The 19,879-nt window shown below is 43.0% G+C and overlaps 1 protein-coding gene and 1 non-coding gene across 4 annotated transcripts in view; one reads left to right on the top strand and one right to left on the bottom strand.

The window, feature by feature from the left end:
- Positions 1 to 19,879, top strand: part of MAP3K13 (mitogen-activated protein kinase kinase kinase 13) — an 84,557-nt gene that overhangs the window by 57,195 nt on the left and 7,483 nt on the right. For all 3 annotated transcript variants that reach the window (XM_054585069.1, XM_054585068.1, XM_054585070.1), the window contains 7 exons: positions 1,303 to 1,461; positions 2,021 to 2,129; positions 12,007 to 12,116; positions 12,870 to 12,986; positions 13,686 to 13,823; positions 16,008 to 16,776; positions 19,305 to 19,375. In XM_054585069.1, the coding sequence (XP_054441044.1) occupies positions 1,303 to 1,461; positions 2,021 to 2,129; positions 12,007 to 12,116; positions 12,870 to 12,986; positions 13,686 to 13,823; positions 16,008 to 16,776; positions 19,305 to 19,375 (1,473 nt within the window). The remainder of the gene's footprint in view (positions 1 to 1,302; positions 1,462 to 2,020; positions 2,130 to 12,006; positions 12,117 to 12,869; positions 12,987 to 13,685; positions 13,824 to 16,007; positions 16,777 to 19,304; positions 19,376 to 19,879) is intronic.
- LOC129080050 (U6 spliceosomal RNA) lies at positions 14,379 to 14,482 on the bottom strand. The gene has a single exon (XR_008530138.1). It is a non-coding gene; the product is annotated as a U6 spliceosomal RNA (small nuclear RNA).

Below are 19,879 nucleotides of genomic sequence, written 5' to 3' on the forward strand. Positions count from 1 at the left end.
ATACCTTAAACAAAGTTTACCCATTCTTGATGACTCAGACCATTGTGTATCAGTAACCTACTGATGTGATATAGCTACATGATTCAGACCCATCTGAGTTGTATAGTACAATTTGTCCTTTTATTAAACAGCCCCTATGGGCTATGCTCTTTTGCTGTTGGCCTTTTTTAATCTATATTAAGCTTTCCTTCAAATATTTACTATGAACTGTGTATTTCCCTGTAGTTTGCTTTTCTTCCATTCTTAAAATTAACTGCTAATACCTTTAGGCTTAAAACCAAAATAATAGCATATATTAAAATTGCATGTGGCACCAAAGTAAATAAGATAAAAAAATGTAAGATCACTTGTAATTTGGGTAATTATTATGAACGTGCCCTCTTTAGGGATTATGCCAATTTATGTTCCCAAAAGAAATATATGAGTGTTTTCTCAGCCTCACCAAGTTAAACTTCTGGATTTTTGCCAAACATGTAGGTAAAAAAATGGTATCTTTGGTGAAATTTAATTTGCATTCCTTTTCTAATATGTAAGGTTGTATATGTTTTATGTTTACAAACCATTTGTAATTTCTTATTTGTGAACTATTCTTTGCTAAGCTTTCTGATCTTTATTCTTATCAATTTATAAGAGTATTTATATTGAAAAGATTAGCGTTTCGTGTATTTGAATTACAGATACCTTTTACATTTTGTTATTTTGTTTATGGTGGAGATTTTTTCCATGCCAGAATTTTTTTTTAATGCAGTTTAGCTTATCATTCTCTCCTCTTAAGGCTTCTGGATTTCATAATTAGAAAAGCCTTCAACACTCTATGTTTTTTTTTTTTTTATTTCCTATGTATTTCAGGATTTTCATAGTTTCATTTTTTTTATATCTAAATCTTTAATTCATTAAGAATTCATCATTATGTAGGATGATGTATAAATTTAATTTTCTCCTCAGTTGTCCCAACAGCATTTATTGAATAATCAATTTTGCCCCACTGGTTTGAGATGTCACTTTTATCATATATGCAATTCCTGTATATATTTCTGGATTTCCGTCATCTCATTAGTCTGGCTGTCTATTCATGCACTAGAGTTATCTACAGAAACCTTATAAAATGTCTTAATATCTGGTAGTGTTGGTTACCCTTCATTGACTTTCCTGTTTAGAGTTTTCCTGGCTGTTGCCATTTTTCTTGTAGCAGTTTTAGAATTTTAACACTGGGGACATATCTGATTAAAAATTAATAAAGAACTAAAATACAAACCAGCCTTTCTGAAATGTCTTCTGTACACATTCCTGGTACTATTGCAGGTCTTTTGGAGTGGTGCTTTGGGAGTTGCTGACAGGAGAGATCCCTTACAAAGATGTGGACTCTTCAGCCATTATTTGGGGTGTTGGGAGCAATAGTCTACACCTTCCAGTTCCTTCCACTTGCCCTGATGGATTCAAAATCCTTATGAAACAAACATGGTAAGAAATATACTTCTCCCAATATTCTCTCTTACCTTCTTCCTCAAAGACACATTTAAAACTTCAGGGAAGTCTCTAATGTGTATTAGGAGTGAATCACCTGGTAGTCTAAAGACAAGGAGACTTTAGGAACCATTTATAAACAAAGAATTTAGTACATCTCAAAATAGTAGGGCTTATAAGTGATAGCTATTATTATTACTTTACCTGTCCTAAGGGATCATTATCAAAACAGGTCACTGATCCTAGAGATTTTCATTCCATCAACATTGCTCAAGATATAGCCATGCATGGAGTCAAAAATGTTTTTCATAAAGTAGAATAAAGTCCTGGCCGGGTAGCTCAGTTGGTCAGAACATCATCCTGATACACCAAGGTTTCGATTTTGATCCCTGGTCAGGGCACATACAAGAAATCAACCAATGAATGTGTAAGTAGGTGAAACAACAAAGTAATGTTTCTCTTTTAAAGTCAATAAAAAATAAATAAGGTAGAATAAAATCGTTATCCTTTTGGGTATAACTTCAGAAATTCACAAGCTGCCTTTTTTTACTCCTAGGCAAAGTAAACCTCGCAACCGACCTTCTTTTCGACAGACACTCATGCACTTAGACATCGCGTCTGCAGATGTTCTTGCCACACCACAAGAAACTTACTTCAAGTCTCAGGTAAGTTTGGAAACTCTGTACCAGATGCTACTGAATTATTTGAGAAAAAATAATTCTTAGAAGAGGACCATTCTGATTCTTTTTTTTTTAATTTATTTATTTAGTAGAGAAGAGAAGGAAGGGAGAAAGAGAGGGAGAGAAACATCAATGTGTGGTTGCACCTTGCGTGCCCCCTGCAAGGGAACTGGCCCACAACCCAGGCATGTGCCCTTCACTGGGAATTGAACCCACGATCCTCCACTTTGCAGGCTGGCACTCAATCCACTGAGCCACACCAGCCAGGGCTGATTCTTATAACAATTATATAATTCCATTTATTGTGAAACAGTAACTATGATACCTCATACATACAACATTTTGGAGTTTTTAAGCACGTATATTATTATCTCATTTGACAAGAATGTGTATTAGAATCTGATCTTCCTAATGGGTTCTGGTGAAGCTGTTGAAGAAAAAAGAGGAAAAGAAGATATGAAAATGGTAATGTACATATATTTGAATTAGAATTATTACTGAACTTCATGAAAGTATTACTGTCTTTGAAGTAGAAAACCTAAAGTACAGGGGAGGGAAGTTAAATACCAGACAGAGCCCATGATAGAATTAGGCCCAGAGAGAACCTTTTCTCTAACTTAATATGTCACTTATTAGTACCGAATAAAATATTATTTAATATATGTTAGCTTTTACTGCATTACAAGCCATTCCAAAACTTACGGCTTAAAACAAGAAGCTTTTGTTGAGCTCACAGTTTTGTGGGTCGGGAATTCAGGCTAGGCGGCTCTTCTGCCGGCTCTGCCTGGGCTCGCTCACGTGACTGCAGTCAGTCGCCAGGGCAGCTGGGAGGCTCTCAGGTTCCAGATGGCCTCATACACAAGCCTGGCAACTGATTGGCTGTTAGCTGGAGCACCTCGGTTCTCCTGCACATGGCCAGACCAACCCATGTGGAGAAACGGATATCATCTCTTGATGAGAGAACACCGTCCAGAGGTGATATGTGCTACCATAGCACATTGTAAGGGCTTGGGTGAGAGAAGGAAAGAAGAGGTGACTATTAAATAAGAATACTATGAATTGTCCTAAGAATTGGTGGTCCAGCCCTGGCTGGTGTGGCTCAGGTGGTTGCAGTGTCGTCCCATAAACTGAGTGGATGCTGGTTTTATTCCAGGTCAGGGCACATGGCTAGGTTGAGGGTTTGATCTCCAATCCAGGCGCATGTGGGGAAGAAACCAATCAATGTTTCTCTCTCACATCGGTCATTGATGTATGTCTCTCTCTCTCTCTCTCTCTCTCTCTGGGTGTGTTCCTTCCCCTCTCTCTTGAATGAGAATAAAATAAAAACCTTTAAAAACATTTTTTTTAAAAGATTGGTGGTCCAACCAACATCAGTATGGTTAGGGAGCTGTGGGAGACAAGTGCACATGAGGTCCTTATCTCTGCTGGACCCAGGCAATAGCAAAAGGAGGTAAATGGGATGAAACTACATAGCTTGTCAAATAAAAGCAATGATCCTAAAGTACAGCTTTATGCCTACAGGATTTCACAACAGTATTACCTAATTTTTCATCATATAGCTTTGTCTCACTCAAGTTTCTGTGTGTCCAAGTGAATTTTTGAAAGGTGAATTCCATCTCCACATTGTTCCATATCACTTCAAAGATTACGTCTCAGAGAAGACATTGCATTACTAATTGGTGTTTCAGTCCACTCCACATAGCCCCCCCATCTGCAGTGGGTGATGAGTTTACCTACCAGGAAATCTGTGGACTGGGAGGGGCATCATCCTGGGAGTTAAACAAGTCCTCCAATATGCTTTAGCATCTGCCTCAACCCGGGGCTCAGAGTATGTGCTTCACATGTATCTGATAAACATAGAGATACTCTGCCCATCAGACATTGGGAATACCTTAATAAATAACCCCACGGGTGTTGGGAGTGTCTGGGGAATATCAGAAACTGTTATCCTGTTGCCTGAAGTTCCAACACACTTTCTATGAGCTACCAACTTAGTTCTCTCCACAGCTCTGTCTTTAAATATTTAGTCAGACTTGCCCCTATAGTTTTCTACTATTTCTGAGGAATATGTTCTTTGATATGCATTTAGATAAACTCCCTTCGAACTATTAAGACCGTTGCCTATCTATTCAAATAGTAGGTGTAGAACTGGAGAAGGAATCTGTTAAATAACTTCTGTTAGTATTCAGAAAAAAACTTAGGTTCATTTGTGAAAGGAAAGAGAATAATAGTGAGTACTTTCTAGGAGTCTTTCAAACTGTAGGGTATGGTTGCAATCACAGCTTTGCTTCCTTTACAGTAAAATACACATATCACAATTTTGAAAAGCAGTTTTTGTGAGCATGCTAAGTCACAGCTATTGAGACAGTGTAACTGTATATACTTGGAAAACTTAAGTTCTAAGCAGATTTTACTTGAGTGCTCCCAGAATATCACTCCTTAGCCAGTGCAACATGTTCTGAGCCCCCACCATATGCAAAGCCATGTATAGTGCAACTAAGCACCCAGAGTCAGTGTCCTCACTTGTTTAAACTCACTTTTAGCACATACAGTGCTAACATTAGATTCAGAAAAGGTTCATTTGGAGGAAGAACATGAAAGAGAGAGGAAGCAGAGGGGAAGGGAAGGAAGAGAGAGGGAAAACTTAGTACATTGTACATCTTTTAATATTCATTAATTCTTCCTCATTTTTCTCCCAATGTAAAGTTTTACCCCTCCTAAAATAGCCCCAAATCTTCTATCCTTGATAGTTCCTAGAATTAGGCCTTGAGTCTAAACCCCTGTCCTGTAATCTTGGATAACTCACTAAATTTTCTAAACCTCAGCTTACTCATGTAAACAATAAAGATAATCTTCATATCTTCCCTTCTTTGTGGATCATGTGAGACAATAAACATAGAGCTGTGAATGCAACTTGCAGTCAAAATGGAGGCGTAGGTAAATGCAACTCGCTCAACGCACAACCACAGCAAAATTACAGCTAAACTACTGAATAAATATCACTCAGAACTGTCAGAAAATCAAGCTGTATGGAAGTCTGACAACAGAGGAATTAAAGAAACCACATTCATCCAGACTGGTAGGAGGGATGGAGGGGCAGAGAAGCGGAACCGGCTGGTCCCAAACTCATGTGTGGTGAGTATAAAACAGAGGGGTATCTCAGAAGCAAAGGATCCCAGCCCCACACCAGACCACCCAAACCAGAGTTCAATGGCAGGAAGATAAGTCCCTGTAACTTCTGTCTGTAAAACTCAGTGGGGGTTGAGTCAGTGGAAGAGACTGCAGGATTCTCAGGCCTCTCCTCATAAAGGGCCTTGCACCACACACGGACTTACTCAGATGCACTCCCTCTGGGTTCCAACACTGGGGCAGCACCTTGAAGGGCACCAGTGGCCTGAGGGGAGGAAATAACGTGTCTGGCATCAGGGAGAGAGCTGGGGGACAGCTTCCTTCCAGACAGCAGCCATTGTACCTTTCTGAGCCCTCCCTTGCAGAGCCACAGTGCAGCAGCACTATATGTGAATCTCTATCAACTTGGCTCCCACTCGAAGGCCCGCCCCAACAATTACCTAACGGTCCATCCCATCCAACTTATGGGCCCACCCAAGCTGGTAACCGTGCTTTTCTATATGAAGGGCTGGGCTAGGCATAGGCTTCAGATCTTCCTAAATCCACTCAAACAAGCAACAGCTGAGCCCAGCCCCCATCCCTCTTGCTGAGTAGTCCCAGACCCAGCACTAGAAGCAGCCATCTGCAGATCTCTTTATAGCTTATGACAAGGGACCCCAGACAGAAAAAAGGTAGAGGCTGACCTTGGCCTGCACCACCTGGGAAACCCCAGAGCCTGCGCACCTGGTGGACAGATACAGACCACCCTGGATCACCACCCAACCACCTCCACAAGCTGCGGAGGGACGTGGTTCCTGGCCAGGGGTCACAGCCAGTCCTAAAAGCTGTCTGGACAGGGTAAATCCCTCCTATTGACCTGCTTACAACAATCAAGACTCATCTATAACAGGTGGGAGTATTCAGCCCACATGAAGGGCACACCTCAAGTACATAGCTTGGGAGATAGGGGAGGCTGTGCCACTGGACCCTACAGGACACCTACTGCATTAAGCCATGCTACCAAGACACGGAGTCAAAGCAACTCTACCTAATACATAGAAACAAATACAGGGAGGCTGCCAAAATGAGGAGGGAAAGAAACATGGCCCAAATGAAAGAACAGAACAGAACTCCAGAGGAAGAACTAAACAAAAGGGAGATAAACAATCTATCAGACGCAGAGTTCAAAACACTGGTTATAAGTATGCTCAAGGAACTCAGTGGGCACTTCAACAGCATAAAGAAAGACCTAGGCAGAAATGAAGGATCTACTTATTGAAATAAAGAACAATTTACAGGGGATCAACAGCAGAGTGGACGAAGCCAAGAATCAAATCAATGATTTGGATCGAATCAGAAAAAGACATCCAATCAGTACAAGAAGAAAAAAAAGAATCCCCCAAATTGAGGACAGTGTAAGGAGCCTCTAGGACAACTTCAAATATGCCAACATTCCCATCATAGTAGTGCCAGAAGGAGAAGAGAAAGAGCAAGAAATTGGAAACCTATTTGAAAAAATAATGAAAGAAAACTTCCTTAATTTGTTGAAGGAAATAGACATACAAGTCCAGGAAGCACAAAGTCCCAAACAAGATGGATGCAAAGAGGACACACTGTAATTAAAATGCCAAAGATTAAAGATAAACGGAGAATCTTAAATGCAGCAAGAGAAAAACAGGTAATTACCTACAAAGGAGTTCCCATAAGACTGTGAGCTGATTTCTCAAAAGAAGCTTTGAAGTTAAGGGACTGGCAAGAAATATTCAAAGTGATGAAAAGCAAGGACCTACATCCAAGATTACTCCACCCTGCAAAGCTATCATTTAGAATCGAAAGGCAGATAAAGTGCTTCTCAGACAAGGTAAAGTTAAAGGAGTTCATCATCACCAAGCCCTTAGTATATGAAAGGCTATGTTAAATGTTAAAAGGACTTATCTAAGAAAAAGAAAATCAAAACTATGAACAGTAAAATGGCATTAAAGACATAACTATCAATAATTGAATCTAAAAAACAAAATAAGCAAATAAGCAGATCAGAACAGAATTGTAGAAATGAAGAACACTGGGATGATGGCCAGTGGGGCTGGATGTCTGGGAGAATGGGGGCAAAGGTGAATAGGCACGGGGATACTAAGAGCGAGTATAGGAAATGGAGAAGCTGAAGAACTTAGATTCATGACCCATGGACATGAACAAAGGAGGGAGGGTCCCCAGAGGGAGTGGAGGGGGGCAAAGGGGAAAAACTGGGACAACTGCAATAGCATAATCAATAAAAAAAATGCAAGTGTATTGTAAACTGCATAGAACTGCCCACAAAGCTCCAAAAATTAAGCCTCCTTTGGATTGTTACACTCTGGGTGCCCTTTCTGATGACATCCTGAGGTGGACAAGATGACAGTTAGGGAACACCTCCTATTCATTACGTTTTGACTTTGCCATGTAGGTGGGAAATAACTGGTTATTTAGCACGTGGTTTTGCTTTGCTAGAGCAGTCTTGCACCTGAGGCCTTGCCTTCTCCTGCCTGCCAAAATCTTGTGAGCATCAGTTGTCAATCAAGTTTGCTGGCCACTGGCCTCCACCTCCCACCGAAACTGTCAGTCAAGAGGGCTGCCCAAGCCCAGCCTAAGGGAAAAGCTTCATTCATCTTTCTCATCAACAGCGCATGTGTAAGGATGCAGCATATATAGCATAGATGAACAAAGCAACCAATTTCAGTATAATACTAGATTCTGCCAAAGCTGTTGCTTCAATTTTAGACAATTAGCCACTTCTCCAAGTAGGCAATTATTGTTCCTGGTATTCAATTACATTTGGTACAAGTCTTTAGAAAACATCTTAGCTCTGTCCCAGATCCCAGCTGCTGGGTAGATCATGTGCCTTTGCACTCTTCTAGTTTCCTTTTGAGCACCTCTACGACCACCCAGAAATTCAGGGGAGTTACAGACACCAAGCTCATTGTAGGGATAGACTGTGCTGCCTGAAGAGCAACCGGGTCATGAACAAAGAGGTGTTTAGGCAGAGACTGGGGACCTACCTGGGAGGCAGCAAACCGGGCTCTGTGCCGATCAAGAGTCAGGCTTATAATATCTTTTCTGACCCAGAATCTATGATTTCCTGCTACTTGGCCCCCCACACTAAGCTTTTTCCTTAAGGCTGGAACTCGCTCTTTTTTTCTTTAGTTTTTTAAAAGTAAAATATATATATAATATAGAATTCGCCATTAAACCATTTTAAGTGTACAATTCAGTGGCATTAATTACATTCACAATATTGCGAAACTATCACCACTATTTCAAAACTTTTTATCACCCCCATTAAGCAATGACTTCTCTTTCCCTCCTCCCCACAACCCCTGGTAATCTCTGTTCTACTTTCTACCTCTATGAATTGACCTATTCTAGATAGTTCATTTAAGTGGTCTCATACAATGTTTGTCCTTTCGTTTCACTTAGCATGTTTTTAAAGTTCATCTATGTTATAGCATGTGTCAGAACTTTATTCCTTTATATGACGAATAATATTCTGTTGAATGGATATACCCACATTTTGTTTATCCATTCTTCTGCTAATTCAACTTCATTTTGACACCTATATTATGGGAGAAAAAAGAAGCAAGATTTGGGTGCAAGAGCTTCAGTGCTACTGACTGAATAGCTGGAAGGCTGGAGAAGACAGAAACCTAAATGTTATGGCCTTTCCCAGGCCTCCCCTGGGATACAAAGAGGATCCCATTAACGGTGGCAACCCAAGTTTCACTGGATTTTCCCTTACCGGCTTACACGGGTCGTAAGAACCTTGTGAGGTACCCCCTACTTCCTCCTTCCTCTGTCCATGTGCATTTTGGGGGACACCCCCATAAAGAGTAGGGTCTCAAATAGCCTGAAATTAACAACATCTGCCCTGCTTCCCACTGACTCTGGCTAGACACAGCGGTCTCCCACCGGGCATCTGCTGGGTGTTACTTTATTGGATAGCACTGTTTTCTTCTAAAAGCCTGCCGTCCCCAGATGGCATCCACTGGGTGCTGCCTGTCCTTAAGCACTGCCGTCACCCTCTGGGAGCCGTTATTTCCTGCTGTAACTGAAGCTCTGGACTTCACAACATTCCAAAGCTGCACAACACAATGAACTCTTCCTTTCCCCGATGAGTTACATTTTATTAAAAGTAACAGAGCAGTGCTGCTTATGGCAACATGTTCCAGGTATTTCAGTGAAACATTGGAAGATGCCAGTCCTCTCCTGTGATGGTCAAGTTCTTGCAGGACTCCTTCCTGCATGACTTCTCCCAGAGGCTCTTCAGTCTGTGCAGATTGGCTTCAGCTATGCCCACACATGTCTGAATCGCAGCTTAAGTGCCAGCTGGAACTCCTGTTACATAAAGATTCTAAGTATGTGTGATGGAACTCCAAAATTAACATCTACCAGTACATGATACCTTTGGGGAAAACATTATTAATCATTACCTGCTGTTTTCCCACACGTCCTGTTCCCTCTTCACAGGAGGGAACTTCTTTTAGGAAGTTCATTTTCTTAATAGGTTTCAATCGTCAGAAGGTTCTCTAAGTTTCCCAAACCCATAAACTTAACATCAGGAGGTTCCTCCAGAATTTAAAAAAAAAAAAAAAAATCTGTGATATCTGATTCCTTACCACCAGAGGGAGGTATTCCTTTTCCCTGATTCCCTTAAATATTGCACTGGAATCCACTGACAGTTTTTTTGTGCAAAAGAGGACACTTTAAGACCCAAATTTGACCCTCCCCCTTATTCTTTTTGGTCTAACAACTCTTGATTGCCAACCTTTGACCTCTTAAAGCTCAATACTCTTCTTACTTCATGACTTTGATCTGATGATTGAAAGAATAGCATTTACCTGGGGCTCAAAGGCTTAGATAATGTCACAAACTGTTACCAAATCTCCCAGATCTTGGCTTTCTGCCAGCATTGTTTGGCAGGTTTGGTGCCTGAAAGTCAACTGACTGACAGAAATCTTTCTCCAATGGTCAGTCAACAGATACGCACAAACACACATGCAGGTGTCCAGCACAAATAACGCCCCTTTTTTATTACAAAATAATAAGCATGTAATTCTGTAATATAACAATATCACACTCAAGCATACGATATGACATTTTAGGTGAAATGTTCAAATCAAAACTATAAATTGTTACACTCATGTTATTACCCTACCAGTCACACTCAAGCAGGTATTACTTCTGCCAGGCTGTGTGTGTGTGTGTGTGTGTGTGTGTGTGTGTGTGTGTGTAAATGGATAAGCAGGATAATCACTTTCTAAATAATTATAATTTTATTTATAGAAATAAATTAGAAATGGCCCTGGCTGGTGTGGCTCAGTGGACTGAGTCCTGGCCTCAAACTGAAAGATCACAAGTTCGATTCTTAGTTAGGGCACAGGCCTGGCTTGCAGGCCAGGTTTCCAGTTGAGGGGCGTGTGAGAGCCACATAGATGTTTCTCTCCCTCTCTTTCTCCTTCCCTTTTCCTCTTTTAAAAATAAATAAATAAAACCTTTTCAAAAATAAAATAAATGAGCAATGGCAAATTTGGAGAGAAACCTTCTGTAATTTCATAATTACCTAAGTGTAACTTCTTCCATGATCTAGAGAGATAATTTTAACAGGAATCTAAAGGTCATACAATAGCTCTAGAGAAAGAGTATACAATTAGAAACATTTAGTGATGCATCTAGGCTTTGCTGGAAATTATATTAATCTCATTAGCCTCCTGGGATGGTAGTCTATACATAATTTGAGGAAACATATCCTTTAGCTTTTTTCTTGAAACTACCTATGTGGACCACCTTGCAGCAGAGGTTTCCCTGCCCCCTGAAATTCAGATAAAATTCTTGAAATTCCATGCCCTGTGGAAAGTCCAATGTCCTAACTCTCCTGTGAATTCCTGGAGATTTATGATTTCATGTCCACTCTGCCTATGCCTTCCTCAAATTCTTGACCCCTCCGTGTCCCTCCTATGCTGTGGTTGCTCCTCTACCTGTGTCCTGTTGGCGGCCCAAACATGAAGTTCAGCACCTTCCCTTGATTTCTAAGAAAGCAAAAATGCTCCCCATCAAAGTCAGAGTGTCAAGAGACTTTACTAAAGCTTTAGAAAACTGGAAGAGTCTTACATTTTGCACAACTTAAATCGCGTATTAGACATCCTTTTCTGTCCCCAGAATTTTGTCAGCCTCCTCTTTTTTTTGTTCATCCCCTCACTCCCAAATCCCTGTATAATTCCCTGTATTTTTATTTCCATCACCTGTTGTTCATGCCCCTTGGATCCTCTACTCGAAATATTTTTTCAAGATATTTTCATACACAAAACCTGAGAGGAATGCTGGAGCCAGGCGTAAAGATGATCATATTCTCACTGGCACACACTTGTTCCATAAGGTTATCAGAGCTGTTGTTTCTGGCCAGGCGTTCTCAGCCACCAGCTTGAGTTCCAGAGGGGAGAGCTGGTGTGTGAGCTGTGATGTTTCTGATAGCCTGTTCTTCAAGGAAACTGGAAAAGAGGCAACACCCCGTGTTGGACTACATACAGAAAATGGGGCACGGTGGGGTATGCAGATACATCTTCATGAGACATTCTGCTATTGACTGACACTAATTGAACATCTAATCTATAAAGTTCTTCAGGAGGAGCATGCAGGGGAAGAAAAACCTCACACACGGTCCTGTGGCTCCATCAGGGATTGAAACTCCTAGAATATTAACAAAGTCTAATTTATGCTTACCCAGGCTGAATGGAGAGAAGAAGTGAAGAAACACTTTGAGAAGATCAAAAGTGAAGGAACGTGCATACACCGATTGGATGAAGAACTGATTAGAAGGCGCAGAGAAGAGCTCAGGTGAGCTGACCTCTCCTCCCCCACTCCTTGTGCCCAGGGGCTCGGAGGTTAGCAGGCGCCCTCCCTGTGAAGCGCCATTGCACTTCCCACACACCTTTTACTGTTTGTTTATTGTGATTCTGTTTAAAATTTGCCCTGAAAGTTTGCCCTCTTTTATATCACTGTCATATCCTCTCCCGCCAATTCTGTTATCCTCCTTTATTATATCTGCAACAGAGATTCCTGGAGCAATGCTGTTTGTTCATTCGGGCCCTGTCCTAGGTGGCATAGACGGCCAGAAATTGATAAGATGTAGTCCCTGGTCTCAAGGTGCTTATAATCTCTTAAGGGAAACAAGATGTGTTCATAGATAACCGCCATAATTAGGCAGGATCTGTGCCATGGGTAAGGATAAAGGAGTGACCGTGGTGTCAGCTCTAGCGGCATATTTCCATTAACAATGAGTTCTCCCATGTCCTTAAGACATTGCCAACACTACACAAAGGCCACAAACTCTGCACCAATCATAGTCACATTTTATCGGTGGCCCTCTTGGCTATTCCCTGTGGCTGCACATGGCCCGTAAGGAGAAACCAAGTGGAAAGCTTAGATTTTCCTTCTCCCGCTCCATCTTGGCTGAGTCATTGCATTGGATGAGAGAACCTTTAATTTAGAGGGCCCTTGAGCAAATGCTTTTGAGGTAAGCCATCGTGGTTCTCATTTCATTAGAGCCGACTTTAGTCGATTTAGCTGATCCTGTGTTTTCTTTGCTAGGCATGCTTTGGATATCCGTGAACACTATGAGAGAAAACTTGAGCGGGCTAATAATTTATACATGGAACTGAGCGCCATCATGCTGCAGCTGGAAATGCGGGAGAAGGAGCTCATCAAGTATGTATTCAGACCACTGTCTGCCCTTATTGATTTAGTCTCTCCATCAGCAGAAATATGCTACTCTTCCATGTTGCTGCTGCTCAGAACTGGCAGATGCTCTATTCATTCGCTCAACATTCCTCCGGGGATGTGCTATGCACAGGTCCCCGCCACTGGGGAGGTTTACGGTTCAAGGGAGTTGCCATAGAGCTGGGTCTAGGGGAACATCACTTGAAAGATACTCGCAACTTCACCTTACTGAATGGCTCAGAGAAGGGGTCCTCTTTCGTGAACAGCTTGATGATGATGCGTGGGGCGCTTATTGCCCCCTGGGGAAGTGAGATGGCTTCTGCAAGTGGCTTAAGGTATTCCTGAGAATGGCAAGAAAATCCCAGGGTCTTGACCAAAACAGCGGCAAAGGAAGTAAGTAGGATTTCCCACCACTGCATTACGTCTGTCAGGAGGAGTGCTGGGGAAGGGACGGTCAGTCTCTGAGTTCGCCTGTGAGCTTAAGGGAAAAACAAGTCAGGTTAGTTGGAATTTAGCACTCCCCCCCACGCCCCACCCCTTTTTTTAACCTGGATAGCAGCCTTGCCATTCAAATAGCCTGCATCGGGTAAGTGCGGCCAGATCTGTGGGTGGAGTCAGCCTGTGAAACACTCCGCCCCTCTTTTCCGTCTGCAGTGACAGGGACGGGCTTTTTCTTTCACTCCGCAGGCGTGAGCAAGCAGTGGAAAAGAAGTATCCTGGGACTTACAAACGGCACCCTGTCCGCTCAATAATCCACCCCAATGCCATGGAGAAGCTCATGAAAAGGAAAGGCGTGCCTCACAAACCTGGGATGCAGACCAAACGGTGAGGCGCTTCTGCTGACCCGGTACTCCGATAAACGGGAAAAATATCCTCCTACAAATACATAAAGAGGTGATGGTGGGTGGGGCCACCGCACCTCCCCGGGAGCACACTTGGCTCTAGGTAAGACAGACTGGGAAGGTGAAAGAAAGTGTGTCACGGGCCCGTGCATCAACGGGCCTGGGAATCCATGTTTATTATCTGAGACACGGATATTTATCATCGTAGCATGGAAGAGTGAGAAGAGAAATAAACCTGGGTTAACACCCGGGCTCTGCCCATTGCGAGCTGTGTGATTTGGGTCCTGTCACTTGCCCTCTTTCAACTCCATGAGTAAAATGGGATGAGTATAGCACACGAGGTTTCTTTTTTTCTTTTTTTAACCCCTAATGCACAGAACTGGGTTAATTATAATTCTTGATTTATGCAACATTGGCCCACGCATGACCCACTTTTATTTATTCATTTAGTTCTTTTTAATAACGTGCCTGTAAATCCATCACCCAAAATGAAAGCAGAGACTTCGGGGATTTTTTTGTTTGGTTCTTTTTTTTTGTTTTTGCTCTTTTCTGCTTTGTGATTTTGCATGTCAACCTTGCACGGGGGCCGTGCTAATCTCTGTACTGTTCCAATTCTAGTATATGTGCTGCCAAAGTGAACACAATAGCGAGGACTTTGATAATGACCTATATATATGGTTCCCCCCATTCCACTCTTGCATGGGACTCTTGTGAAGTTTAAATAAGACAATGTGTGAAGTCGCCTAATCACAGGTGCTTATAAATTAATAATTAATTAATAATTAAAATCTTTAAAAAGAAGAAGCGTAGACTCTTAGGTCCCATCTCAGACCTACTCAATCATTTTAACAAACTTCAAAATGATTGGTATGCACCTTCAACATGTATTCTATCTAACGAACCAGATTGGAAATTGGCAGAGACTTCTGGTCTGGATTCTATCAGTAATGAGCTAGGAGACCGTGAGCCACTCTGGTTCCTCATCACACAGGGTCGGACAGGACTATCTGTTTCCAGGCAAGGTCTGGGATACCCCAGGGCCTGCATAGAGGGGTGTCTCAAGGACGACTGCAGGGGAAGAGAGAACAAGGCGGGGAAGCCCTGTGGGGAGGGGCCCCTGCTCCCCTACTCCTCAACATTCCTCCCTATCTGCTTTATATACTAGGCTTCTCTTAATAAATTGAGTAAACGATTCTGTTGCTTAAAAGCTGGGAGCCCTCCAGGTCTGAAAGCTCCTGCTGATTTGTATTTGTCTGGTCCCAAAGAAGGGTGAGACTACTCTCTGGCGGGGAGGAAGTAGCAGTGCTACCTGGTATCCTGGAATCCCTGCCCTGAATCACTCCATCAGTTCAGAAATCACGAATCGTTTGCCTACGTGCCTTGGAGTCAGTGAGCACAGGGTTTGCCTCAGGAGCTGGCTTCCTCCTGCACATGGTCTGCGCGGCTGGCCCAGTGGGCAGTGCAAACAGGGCTCCCTTTAGGAGCGCAGTACAGCGCCAGTGTCACTCCTTAGCCCTTCTCTTGCTGGCTCTGCTGAACACCCTGGGCTCTCGATAATTTCCTGTCCTCTGGCCCCAACCCCATATCTCCCCCTCCCTGAAACACTGAGGCCCTATTATGAGCAAGACTCCCTGTTGGTGTCCTTCACATACAAAGATGCCATACAAAGAGGGCACAGCCCCAGCCCTCAAGAAGACCATGTCTACCTCGAACTCTTTCCTTTGTGATCCCTTGTATCTAGATCCATCATCAGACAGATTTCTGGTCCTAGTGGAGTACTAGCACCAGGCTGATAGCTGATACTATGAGGAAGAGATCAAGAAACCTGTCAGGTAGAATTAGAATTTAAAGGGTAGAATTAGAATTTAAAAGGGATTCAGTACCTTGGACAGTGAGGCACAGAATAAAATCCAGAAGGCGTAAAGGGAATCCTCTATAAGTGGGCCTCTGGGTTGTTTAAATTTCTGCTCTTTTAAGCAATACAGTAACACAATGTCTTCAAAGATAGTTTGTTTGTTTTTTTTGGACACGCATTATCTCTACTGGATAAATCCCTGTATATGACCGCTGATTGAAATGGTGTGTGTATTTGAAGGCTTGTGATACAGTTCCCCAAACTTTAATATGGTTTTGTATGTTTAAAGCTAAACCTGTTCTGTTCTCCCAGGCCAGATCTGTTGAGATCTGAAGGCATCCCCAGCCTGGAGGTGGCTCCCACCGCATCCCCTCTGTCTGGAAGCCCCAAAATGTCCACCTCAAGCAGCAAGAGCCGATATCGGAGCAAACCGCGCCACCGCCGAGGGAATAGCAGAGGCAGCCACAGTGACTTTGCAGCAATCTTGAAAAACCAGCCAGCCCAAGAACACTCAGCCCACCCCGCTCATCTACACCAAGCTCAATCCCAATACCCTTCTCTGCAGCAGCAATACCAGCAACCCCCTCCAGCCATATCTCAGAGCCACCATCCCAGGCTCAATATGCACGGACAGGACATTGCCACCTGCGCCAACAACCTGAGGTATTTTGGCCCAGCAGCAGCCCTGCGGAGCCCACTCAGCAACCACGCTCAAAGACAGATGCCCGGCTCCAGCCCTGACCTCATCTCCACGGCCATGGCCGCAGACTGCTGGCGGGGCCCTGAGCCCGGCCAGGGCCAGGCCGGCCCCTGGGGCTGTTGTCAGACCGACCCGTGTGACCCCTGCGCACAGTGCAGGCCAGAACACTGTGGGTCCTCGGACGGTCCCTTTGCTGAGCCAGCGGGGAGGAGCCCCGACCTTTTCAAGTCACCAGCACACACTCTCCTCTCCGAAAATGCCCAAGGTTCTGAGAAAATGGAAGAAAACGAATTCGATGGCTGTAGGTCTGCCTCATCCCTTGGCGTCCCGCATCACATGACCCCGCCAGTGCTACCTCGAAAAACAAGGCCCCCTCAGAAGGTAGGCGGCCGTGCCAGCTGTGTGTGTCCCAGCCTTCGTGGGGTGTCAGAGCCTAGGGTGGTGTGTGCGTTACAAAACATACATACATGGAAAGTGCACAGTTTGTGAAAGGATGAGCCAACGAAAGCTTAAACAGAAGCTTCGTTTATTTTAAATACTTTCTTTTCACACTGCACAAGTAATGGACTTATAAATACATGGTGAGAACTACTGAACCAATGAACTAATTGAAATGTACATAATTTATAGGTAGATAAATAACCATATATTAGGAATATGTAATTGAAATAGTTTGGAAAGCACTACTCTATCCTAGTCCTGGGGGATGGTGCAAGAAGAAAGGATCCCATCATAAAACAGGTTTGGTTAACACACTATTCTCTGTTCCTTCTGGGAGGTTCCTAGTATACACTAACAAATCCTAGACTTTGAGGAGTCAAGGAGTAACCTTGTTGAATCCAGCGGTCCCCTCACCTATTTGACTGTACTGCCTTTTTAAGATATCTACCAACCCCCTATGGAACTAATTTTCTTTACAATATATTTTGGAAAACATTGCCTTAGAGCTAGTGAGTTCTCAGTCATTAAACCTGCTCCTCGCGGCCTTGCCCACAGCCTGGGGCCCGTTAGCTGGGGGGCAGTCTACCATAGTGGTTATAAGCACGAGCTTGGGAGTCAGACAGACCTGAGTTCAATGCCAGGCTCTTCCACTTAGATCCTCTATGAACGCTGGTGTCCTTGTCTATGAAATGGGGCTAAGAATAGTGGGCCCTGCTTCGTTGGTTGATATGAGGATTAAATGAGTTAATACATATAAAGCATTTAGAATAGGGTTTGGTACATAGCAACCTTCTAAAAACTGAGCTCATCTTGCTAATGGGTTAAAAATAAGATTATGCATGAAAAGTATTTAACACACGGTAGATATTCACTCAATTCTAAGTATTGCTTCATATTATCATCACTATTCAGCAGGAGTTTAGTTGAAGGAATGAAAGGCTCTAAAATGTAAATGAGAATGTTTTGGCCAACTAGACATTTAATAGAAAAGAAGTTGAGGCTGAGGACTACTGTCTCAGAACTGTATTTCCTACACCACACGAAGTGCTGCTGCTGACTAAGTATTCCCAGAAGTTAAATTCTGTTTTGGGCGGGGCAGTAGATTTGGGCTAATCCAGTCTTTGCTCCCCTCACCCCTATGACCAGTAACATGTATTTTTTTGGTAACAACGTTATTGAGATATAACTCACATACCAAACAGTTCTTCCATTGAAGTATACAACTCAGTTCTTTTTTTTTTTTTATTCAGGGTTGTGCAACCATCACCACTACTAATTTTAGAATATTTTTACCACCCCAAAAAGAGACCTGCACCCTTTAGCAATCACCCACTCTCTGGTCCCTTCCCAAGTAACACGTCTCTTTGAACCATTCTGATTCCATTTTGATGCCACCTAGAGGTCTGCAGGCCACGGAGCGCATGCCTTATACATTTGGTCTCATTAGAACTGTACTCCTGGAGAGCAGGTCAACCTCTCTCTACTGACATATGCTTCCGCATGTGCTTCTGGGGTAAAGGGCTCATCTCAGCAGTCAGGGTGTCTCCATCCCTGTCTTTCCTACTGAGAAAGCATGTTGGAATGCGAAGTGGGTAAGAGTGATGGTATTTTAGAACGGACTTTCAAAATAAATTATCCTCAATCTTTGCTGTAATTACTTGGACCCAATTACCCACCTCACAAGAGAATTGAAGGAATCCAGTGCATCATGATGCTGTGGTTAAGGACAGTTGGTTTTAATGTGGCCGTTCCTATGCACTTGAAGGAAAATGGAATCTCCCCTGTGAAGGAAGATCCTCTGCTCAGACAGGACACTTACCCAGCCTTCCCGATCAACCATAGAGCCCGAGAGGCCTCAGATGTCCCTCATCCTGCCAACATGCTGACTCAATAATGTACTAAACGCCCACTTTGTATGCAGCATTGTATTAATGGTAGAGTGAAGGGCACGATACAACAAGATGTAGTCTGACTCTCAAATGATGTATATGTCTTAGTAGTGGAGATGATATGAGTATAATAACTCTCAGTGAAAAAGCGATTGGCCTATAAAAGGGCTTCGAACAATTGAAAGATCACTTCTTGGTGGAGTTCCTGTGACAGAGCCTGGAACCGCTAGTGACAAGGATTACCTGAGACTGCTCCAATATCCAAGGCTGCTTCTCCAGCTTCCCCTCCCTATCACTCACCTCCCTGAGGGCAAAGATAATGTTTATTTTAGTTTTATGTGTCTTCAAATATATAGTGCAGGGCCTGCCATCATGGACATCCAGGAAAAGTTGCTAAAAGAATGAGTGAAGATATATATGTTTAAAGATGACACTCAGCAAGCCACCACTCAGTGCTTTCTGATGATTAAATCATTGCAAGGACTGTGCGCACACGCATGTATGTACGTGTATGTGTGTGTGTGTGAGAGAGAGAGAGAGAGAAAGAGACTTAAAATTCTTTTCTCCTGTTTTCCATAGAGTGGAGATGAGTCCTCAGAAGAGGAAGAAGGGGAAGTGGATAGTGAAGTTGAATTTCCACGAAGACAGAGGTAAAACAGTCAAACACATGTAATTGCTTTCCATGTAATCGGGGGAACCCAGAATTTGCCTCACTTGCTGTTCAATTGCATGTCACTTTCTAACTGGCATCTTGTAAGGGAACAAACTCACTGTGTTTATGGTTTCCCATTGCCACTTTCTAGCAACTGGCTATGCACAGCCAGCCCCAGTTTATCAGATTCACTTCATGGGAACTTCAAGATGAGGAGCATAAATGCAGATTCACGGTTACAGCTGGGAATATAGGGGGCAGTTTATGAGGGATGGCCGTGTATCTTATGGATAATTTTATTGGTTTCTAGTGTGTCTCCCTGAATTAATTTGCTCAGGCTGCCGTAACAAAATACCATAGACTAGGTGGCTTAAACAATGGAGATTTATTTCTCACAGTTCTGGATGCTGGTAAGTCCAAGATCAAGGTTCCTGGTGAGAACTCTGTTCCTGACTTGCAGACAACAGCCTTCTTAATGTGTCCTCACATATTTGGGGGTGGG

Source organism: Pteronotus mesoamericanus, unplaced genomic scaffold (assembly GCF_021234165.1).
Source record: "Pteronotus mesoamericanus isolate MK-2021 breed Mesoamerican mustached bat unplaced genomic scaffold, CSHL_Meso_final contig_82, whole genome shotgun sequence".
Lineage (NCBI taxonomy): Eukaryota > Metazoa > Chordata > Mammalia > Chiroptera > Mormoopidae > Pteronotus > Pteronotus mesoamericanus.